Source organism: Rattus rattus, chromosome 3, assembly GCF_011064425.1.
Source record: "Rattus rattus isolate New Zealand chromosome 3, Rrattus_CSIRO_v1, whole genome shotgun sequence".
NCBI lineage: Eukaryota > Metazoa > Chordata > Mammalia > Rodentia > Muridae > Rattus > Rattus rattus.
Window position 1 is genome coordinate 203,859,202 of NC_046156.1, and position 9,027 is coordinate 203,868,228.

A 9,027-nucleotide genomic window follows, 5' to 3' on the forward strand; every position below is an offset into this window, starting at 1 on the left:
GAGGAATGGAGAGTTGCCCTTGAAAAGCATTGCTGGGCATGGTTGGCGGACCTTGCTTTTTTGGCTTCTGCTAATAGTTCTTGCTAACCAGGATGTGGGGTTGTTCATAAAAGGTAAAGGATGGTGAGGCTTGGGGCTGCAGGATTTGGGCAAGGTCCCTCACTAAGCCTGGAACTGACTAGCTACAACCGCCTAGGCTCTTGCCTCTGCCATCCATGCAGATGCTCACAGCTGTGCTTACACAGCTGAAGATGTGGACTTACATCTGCACGCTTGCCCAGCAGGTATTGTCCCTACACCGTCTCTCTAGCCTCACTTTAACATATTCATACATGGGGCTGGGATTTAGCTCAGTGGTAGAGCGCTTGCCTAGGAAGCCCAAGGCCCTGGGTTGGGTCCCCAGCTCAAAAAAAAAAAAAAAAAAAAAAAAAAAACATATTCATACAGGTTTTGCTCCCCTTCCACCTAGTCTCCTTCCTCCCCAAATAGTCCCACTTACATTTCTATACGGTAGCCATATTTAAAGATACATTTACATCTAGACTCCACATGGCAAAACATGTACATTTACCTGTCTGCCATGTCTTGCTTACCACGGCGATATCTGTTTCTATTTGTTTCCCTGCAGATGATGTAACCTTGTTCGTAGGACTGACTGACTCACCGATCCATGCTGAGGTTGGTGGGACAGACTGCCACAGCTGACTGGCTTGCTATCTCTACCCTTCCTAGGAACTCATCAGCCTCAAAAACCTCCTTCAAGACGCAGTCTCTGTTAAGCAAATACAGGAATCACAATTATTAGGGAACAGAAGGAGATGTGTAAAGGGCTGCCCTGTGCATGTCCACCAAGGATAGACTATGTAGGTGCCACTGCCTTCTCTGGAGAGGCGATGTCACACTCCTCTTAGTAACAAGGGCTGCCTGTCCCCTCTAAATGACTATTCCTTGGGTCTATATTAACTATAGTCTAGGAAATCCTGCTCACCAGGAACTAAGACCTGTAAGACCCCTAAGTTAAAGTTGACCTTTAAGTTAATGTTAAAGCAAACTCTATATGAAATTCAAATATAGATGTCACACACACACACACACATGATTCCTGATGGAAACACTGGTGACTCATCATGGGTACCCAGCGACACATTCTGTCTAGTGCAGTGAGAAGCCTGGTGGAGCAGCTTTACAACTAGATTCTAACAACCTGAGTATCTAAAGTGTGCTTAGGGTTGCTAGAAGGTTAAAAATTCTGGCAATGGTCCACAAAGTTTTAATCATGTTAAATTGTGTTTTCGTGTTGAGAAGACAACAAGTGACTCTTATCCTTTTGTTATTTAAAGTACATGTGGAACAATTTCCCTTGAAATTAGGTTGAAATATTATTAGTATATGAAGGAGAAATAAAACTTGGTCAAAATGATATTTTAAGTCTTTATTGATACCGCCTTGATAACGAATTACTCTATTTACATATTCTTCTTCCAAACTGTTTCCTTACCATGTGAGGTCAAGTACTTTTTGTGATATTAAAACTTGCGAAAGGAATTCAGCTACTTATAAACATCAGTACAATTTTAATTTCTGAATAAAAAATATTTCTAATGTAATTAATATTCTCTTCAAAACATTAAATGGAAAAACCTGCAATTTAGTTTTTTTCTTTTAAATAAAAGCCACGAATAATTAAATAATTTCTATGTACATTTCAAAGTGCTTATATCAAATTACCAGGAAAGGCCTCATGCCACCCGCTGGGCAAAGAAATGAAAGTGCAGATGATGTTATTAGACTCACGCCCTTGGTTCGCTAGCACTTTGGGTAGGCTTTGCTACAGGACTGCCAGAGTGAAGAATTCTTTGAACGCTATACTTTGAAGTCATGTAGGTAATATTGTCATTTTTTTAAATATCTTATAGTAATGTGTATTTTGTTAAAAGTTATTCATAGACCCTAAAATACTAGATGTTCCAGATGTCACACCAAAGACGTTATCTTTATATGACTGTCTAATAACTACATATCAGAAATAAAGATACTGCTTAGTAGTGACCCTGTAATAACCTTATGATTAGGTTTCTACTTGGCTTTTGTAATTTTTGCTAAACTAAACTACTCTATTAATCGGTGTTTCTTATTTTTTTTTAAGACGAAGCAAGCATTTACTTCTCACTTGTGTACAATCCCAAACTTCTTGTTCCCCCTGTTCTGTTTTGGCGTTTCTTTTGGGAAGACAAGAATAATGTATGTCAGGGTGAATCCTTTTTAATTTTTATATTATCTTGATATTGGAAACCTATGGGTAAAATACTCAAAAATAACAGGAGAAATAATTCCACAGGATAACGTGATTGGTAAGTTTGTTTGAAAGCAATGCACGGTGCAAAAAAATAGGATGTGGTTTGCTGCCTTGTCCTGACAGTTTGGAGGATGGGGAGTCGGCCTGTCAGAGGACAGTCTTTGGTACCAGTCATCCTGGTTCCCTTGTTTGAGCCAGGGTTACTTTTCTTCAGTGTAGACAGACTATCTGAGCCTTGTGTTTCCGGGGATTCCTCTGGCTCCGCCCATCTCCCCCGCAGGGAATGCTGGGATTACAGATACTTGCTCTACTCTGTCTAGGTGTCACAAGCTTTCTGGGAATCCAAACTCAGGCCATCAGGCTTGCAGGACCAACGAGCCATCTCCTCTGCCCCCACACCTGCCATTCTGATGCAGAATTAGCAGCCCCTGAGAACCTCACTTGCTCTGTCTACCTAGTTTTCATGCTTTAAAAGGTTTTAATTAGACTTTTACCTGCCTGAGTCAACATTTTTAAAGGAGCCATTTATTCTTCCTTTGTAGTTTAGCTTTACTGATGTCAGTGTTTTCTTTGATGATTTTGACAACATGAAAAGCTACAACTTGGTTGGCATAAAGTGACCACAAAATTACTGACTTGAGAGCATTGTTTCATAAAAGAACATGAAGCCAATCTGAAATGTTAAAAAATTGTTTCTAACGTAGGCAATTTTCTTTCTTAGTGGTGTTTTGTTTAGATGAACAACGTGGACCGCATTTAAGTTGATAAATATTGGACATTTTGAGTAAAACAGCTTTCGTTTTGTTAGAATTCCCTCAGAAGCTATATATTAAGGTGTGCTCACAGTACCTAATACAAAATACACTATATTTTGATTTGCCTAGCTGCGATGCACTAGCTAAGACTTAAAAGGATATAGTTAAAATTTCTTCTCTAAGTCTATGTTTTTCTGATACCGACATTTGAACATAGTGTGTCTCCTAATGGTCTCTTAAAAATTTACTAATTGCTTAATTTGTTCTGTCTGCAGGGACTGCCTCCGTAACAGCATCTTTTTGGTTTTAAATTCTTTTGGGAAAATAGGGGCCGTCGGCATAAGCACTTTTTGGCCACAAGAAAGCAGGCCGCAGATCTTGTTGTTGACGCCAATGTCTGTAATGGGAGGGTGAGGATTCACATTCAAGGGTGGCAGAAACCCAGGTCTGCTCTGCGCCAGACTGTGATCTATGGGGAAAGCCCCGGAGCCCCGCCTTTCCAAAACCGCGTGATTCCTCCTGCTCAGGGGCCCAGGAGGGGCAGTCTCCACTAATTCTTTGGATCCTGATAGCAAGGAAGGAGATGGCGCGAAGATCTTTTTCTTTGAAGCTTTGCCATCTTCTGAGGTTGGAGGAGTGATACCCTCAGCGAGCTGCGAATCTGAGCTGTAGTGATTGGCCCCCGAGTTTCGCTTTTGAACTATATTCTTTAGAGTGGAGGCAAAAATCTGACTAGAGTCTGGGTCCTGGTCAGTGGGAGTTTCCACGCATGGCTGGTTTCCTTCCGGAAACAAAGAATGGTAATTTATTTCATCATAGGACATTTTCCTTGAGTTGACCTGATCAAAGGCCCTGAGCAAGTGCGCAGTGTCTTTTACATCGATGCTCTGGTGCCTGGTGATGAAACGCTTAGAAAGCGCCAGCGCGTTGGTTTTGTAGGCTACTTCTTCCTCGGGACTGATGTCTTGGAGCTCCTCTTGCAAGGAGGCTACTCTGGCCTGGTGCTTTAATGATGGGGTACTCTTGATCCAGGCTGGAGCCTGGGATAACTTGGGCCCATTGGTGGCCATCCCAGGCCTCCTCCGAGGAGAGTCTGGGTCCCAGGTGTTATCACTGCTCCCAGACAACTCCTTATCCTTGAAGCCAAAAAGCGTCAGGTCCGTCTCAGAGGAATACGAAAGTGGCAATGAGGCTGTTTTGATGTCAATTTCCGATGGCGTGGCCGGCGGGTGGCTCCCATCCATGTCTGCAGGAGGCATGTTTAGGTACTGCTGGGTGGTGTGTCTCCCAGAGGGCGACTTCGCTGTGGTTATGATGATGACCTCTTTCCCCTTTGCCTGGCAAGCACTAAGGAGGACTTTCAGGGTGTCTCTGTCTTCCGCATTTATAGCATAAACCAGAGCTGAGTAACCAGAATGGTCCTGCAAGCTGAGATCCGCCCCACTCTTGAGGAGCAAGGAGACCACCTCCGGGCCGGCGCGTTCCAAGCACGCGTGCATCAGGGCGCTTTTCCCGGATTTGTCCTGGATGTTGGGGTCGGCGCTGTTCTCGAGAAGGTATTTAACCATCTTGGCTCTACCTACGCTCTGCTGGTCGACATGTTTGGTCTTACAAGCAATCATTAAAGGCGTTTCCCCACGATCGTTGCTCTCGTTGATGTAGGCGCCCCCTTCCAGCAAAAGTCTAGTGAGGCGAAGTCGGCTCTGGTGCACTGCTTTGATCAAGGAATTTCCATCCGTTGAAACTTCCGAGCCTTCATCCATCTTCAAAAGTCAGAAATCAATACCTGGTTATGAAAAAAATTGACGATTAGTCAGACTCAATGTCCTACTTAAATTCATCTTGTCATTTTGTCTATTTCTGAAATATGGATGAACAGGACATGGATGGGCTTATGTTATTGATGGGTGCAGAGCAGAATCATGAATTGCAAAAATATAAGAATTTTCAGAGTAACAGTGACTTTATGGAATTGTAAGTTAAAACGTTTCTTTAAACTCTTCCTTGAAGCACCAACTCAGATATTTTCCTAAGTTTTACATTTAATGACAGGCTACTTATTTTCTGCTCTTGAAGAGAATATTTTAAACCTTCACATTAAGAAGAAAAGCTAGGCTGAAGAAATAGCCCAGCAGGTAAGAGAGCTTGCTGTGCAAGCCTGGAGACTTGCGTTTAAACTCTTTAGCGCCCCAGTGAAAAGCCAGGTGAGGCCCATGGATTCCAGGATTCCGGGTGGATTCCAGGATCTCCCTGACCAACTGGTCCAGCTGCAAAGGTGACTTAGCTTTAATGAGAGACCCTGCGCGGGTTGATGTCAGGGAGATACATGATTGGACAGTAGAGAGTGGGGCGGAGCAAAGTTTTTATAAGGCGGAAGAGAGGAGGAAGGAGCGAGATCAAGATGGCGTCTATGGGGGAGGGTGGTTCAGATTTAGGTAAAGTAGATAGTTTATATCTTGATCAATTAGCAGTGGGTTTAGTGTGTGGATGAATTGTGGGTTGAGAATTTAACATGTAAATCTAATCGCTAAATTACGAGTTTCTGGAACTCTGATTTTACCAGGCTAAAGAGGACAGCGTGTGAAAGAGATGGCTGAGAGGCAGTTGGAGCGTACGGATCTGGTTCTGTTGCCTGGGAGGAGTAAGAATGTGCAGAGCCAGCAGAATGTGTGTGTGTGTGTGTGTGTGTGTGTGTGTGTGTGTGTGTGTGTGTGTGTGTGTGTGTGTGTGTGTGTGTGTGTGTGTGTGTGCATGTGTGCCAGCCAGGCATGGTAACTACTGCCTAGGGGACCGTGCTAAGAGGGCAGCTACAAGGGAGACAGCCAAGAGATGGTGGCTTGTGGACTGTGTGGCAGAGAAGCAGCGGGAGTGAGTGGATCTGGCTGGCAGAAACTGATAGAAAACATTCTTTTTTAATTTTTACTGCAACAATCCTGTCTGAAAGATATAAGACAGAAAGCAGTACTAGGGGCCTCCTCTAGTCTCCTCGGGGAATTGTACTAGCGTAAGCATATGGATCTGTGTATTCAATCCTCCAACCCAATGCATAGACCGCACACACATGTGCACATGCATGCACACACACCTACATAAACATAAATCTTAAGAAAATTGTTATTATTATTTTAAGAAACTGGAGCGATGGCTCAGTCATTAAGAGTTTGGCTGCTCTTTCAGAGGGCTCAGATTCAATTCCCAGCGTCCTCGTTTTGCTCTAAACTGTGATACCAGTTCCAGAGACGCTGGTGCCTCCTTGAGTTCTCCTCAGGCAATACGTATGCAGGTAGTGCTCAGACATACAGGCAGGCAAGACACTCATATGCATATACACATAAAATAAAATGTAAACGAAATGTAAAAGGAGAAATGCGGGATTTGTAATCACTTAATCTTTACCATTGACACTAAAAATACACGCTTAATTTATTTAAATATCTCTGATTCAGACTCTCTCAACAGATAATTTCATGATGGGGGTAATAATTGTCATTTTATACTGCGCTAAGAGAAAAACCTTTCAGTTGTGCTTACAGTAGGAGACAAAGATCAGATAAGTTTTATAAATGTGATATGTATAGGATGTAGGTATAATCTGAATAATTTTTAGAAATTTGTTGTTTCTTCTAGTCTCTGGATCTTTTCATTGTTTAGAGCATATTTTATTATTTGTTGTAGCCAAGCTCTCATAAGACGCTCCCTAGATCATACAATGCACTGGCATTGTACAAATGAAAACTAGGGGTTGGGGATTTGGCTCAGTGGTAGAGCGCTTGCCTAGCAAGTGCAAGGCCCTGGGTTCGGTCCCCAGCTCCGAAAAAAAAAAATAAATAAATAAAAGAAAGAAAACTAGGAACATTTTTAGACCAACACGGCTGTTCATTTCTATACAATGCCAACACAGCACAGTAAATTGGCTAAGCACTTTTTTTTTATTTATGAGTACACTGTAGGTATGAGACACACGAGAAGAGGGCATCGAATCACTTTTTTTTTAATTTAAAATTATGACCCCCCCACCTCTTCCTCCCCGCCTCCCCGTGACCCGGAAGTTGTACGGCTATGCGACCTTATCCCACAATCCCTCACGCTCTTCCTTCCCAACTTGGGCCAGGCAGAATTTCTCCTGCAAAGAAGGGGAAGGGTGGTGAGAATGACCTTTCTGTCATCCATGAGGTGGTGACCCGAGAATACACCATCAACACACACAAGCGCATCTATGGAGTGGGCTTCAAGAAGCGTGCTCCTTGGGCACTCAGAGAAATCGGAAATTTGCCATGAAGGAAATGGGGACTCCAGATGTGTGCATTGACACCAGGCTCAGTAAAGCCGTCTGGGAATAAGGAATGCCCCGTCCGTATCACATCCAGCACGTTTGTCCAGAAAATGTAATAAGGATGAGGATTCACCAAACAAGCTCTACACATTGGTAACTTACGTGCCTGTTACCACCTTCAAAAAAATCTACAGACGGTCAATGTGAATGAGAACTAACCTGCTCAATGTCAAATAAAGTTGCAAAACCTCCCCACCCCCCAAGATATGACTCTTAGCTGGTGGGTCACTCTCGTAATCCTGGCATTTGAGATGTGTAGGCAGGAGGATCACCAAGAGTTTGAGGTCAGTCTGATCTACCTAATATGTTTAAAGTCAGTGTGGGAGCTGGGGAGTGGGACCCTGTCTCAAAATAAAATAAAATAAAATAAAATAAAAATAAAAAGGACTAGGATTTCGGGACAGGAATTTTCTGTTTGAAAATATGAGGGGTGATTAATAGACTAGTCTCTTACTAGAGAGAAAGAGTACATGAAGAGATCAGAAGGCCAACAGGGGAAAGACAGAGTGGGCATGCCCAGAAATGAATTCACCGTTGGCATCCGTAAGTCCCTGACAGGTGCTGGGCAGAGCTGCAAAGATACCAGCCTTTGCTGAGGAGCTCACAGAGGCTTCGGAAGGTGCTGTACGGAGCTGGTTATAGCAGGATTCATGAGATTTAAACAGCTTTAGTCATTTGGGAACAAATGAGGTTTTTCAGAAGTCAGACACTGGAGCTTCTTTTTGAAGACTAAGAATTTAGCAGGTAGCTAGGCATGTAATTCAGTGGTAGAGCATTTGCCTAACACATGAAAGGCCCCCAGTTCTGTCCCCAGCACCAATAACAAACAAACAAGCAAACATAAAATTAAGGAGCCAATAAAAAGGCTTAGTGAGTAAGGTGCTCACTGTGCAAGCCTGATGACCCAGGTTCAAGCCCCAGAAAGAGGCGGAAAGAGGGAACCAACTCCACGTTGTCCTCTGACCTCCACGTGCACCATGGCATGTCTCGACTCACACCTCCCCCCCCTCTACACACACACACACACACACACACACACACACACACACACACACACGCTAATAATAAGTATTTTAAAATTAACATAAAAAAGGCCTTTTCAGGCAGACCAAAGGAGAAGGGAGATGGTGGGGCCTAATCTGCAATTATCTACAATGACAGGCAGAACCAAACTTGGGAAATCTGGCTGCAGGTGGCTAGGCTTGGGGCTTATACAGCAAAATGCACACATCTCATTTTGCTCCCTCCCAAAACAAATGAGTTTTTTTTTTTTTAAAGACATACACTCACAAAGCCAGAGAGAAAACAGGGAAGACAACAGCAACCTGGAGGCCCTAAAGCTTCCAGGGGAGCCAGCCAGAGAAAGCCAAGAGCTAACCTCCCATGCACAACACAGAAGCTTTAGGAAGGGGCAAGCCAAAAGACGCTAGGGAGTGGCAAAGCCTACACTACTCTGGTGAGACCACACACCACGCGTCTGAGACTCCATCCCCAGCCAGTACACCAATTCCACGTTCACTCAGACCCCTGAGCCATGCTGGCATGGGGAAACTTGGACAGTGTGGACAATGGGCTCTAACTCCCGCCCACCAGTGATAGACAGTGCCCTGCTTCCACCCTGGGGCCACCTGGGGGCCTGTTCT

At 43.8% G+C, this 9,027-nt stretch overlaps 1 protein-coding gene across 3 annotated transcripts in view; it reads right to left on the reverse strand.

Annotated features, from left to right (window-relative positions):
* Positions 1 to 1,417: 1,417 nt before the first annotated feature.
* Ankrd34b (ankyrin repeat domain 34B) overlaps positions 1,418 to 9,027 on the reverse strand; it is a 16,892-nt gene continuing 9,282 nt past the window's right edge. For all 3 annotated transcript variants that reach the window (XM_032899039.1, XM_032899041.1, XM_032899040.1), the window contains one exon: positions 1,418 to 4,837. In XM_032899039.1, the coding sequence (XP_032754930.1) occupies positions 3,288 to 4,814 (1,527 nt within the window). In that variant the 5' untranslated portion in view covers positions 4,815 to 4,837 and the 3' untranslated portion in view covers positions 1,418 to 3,287. The remainder of the gene's footprint in view (positions 4,838 to 9,027) is intronic.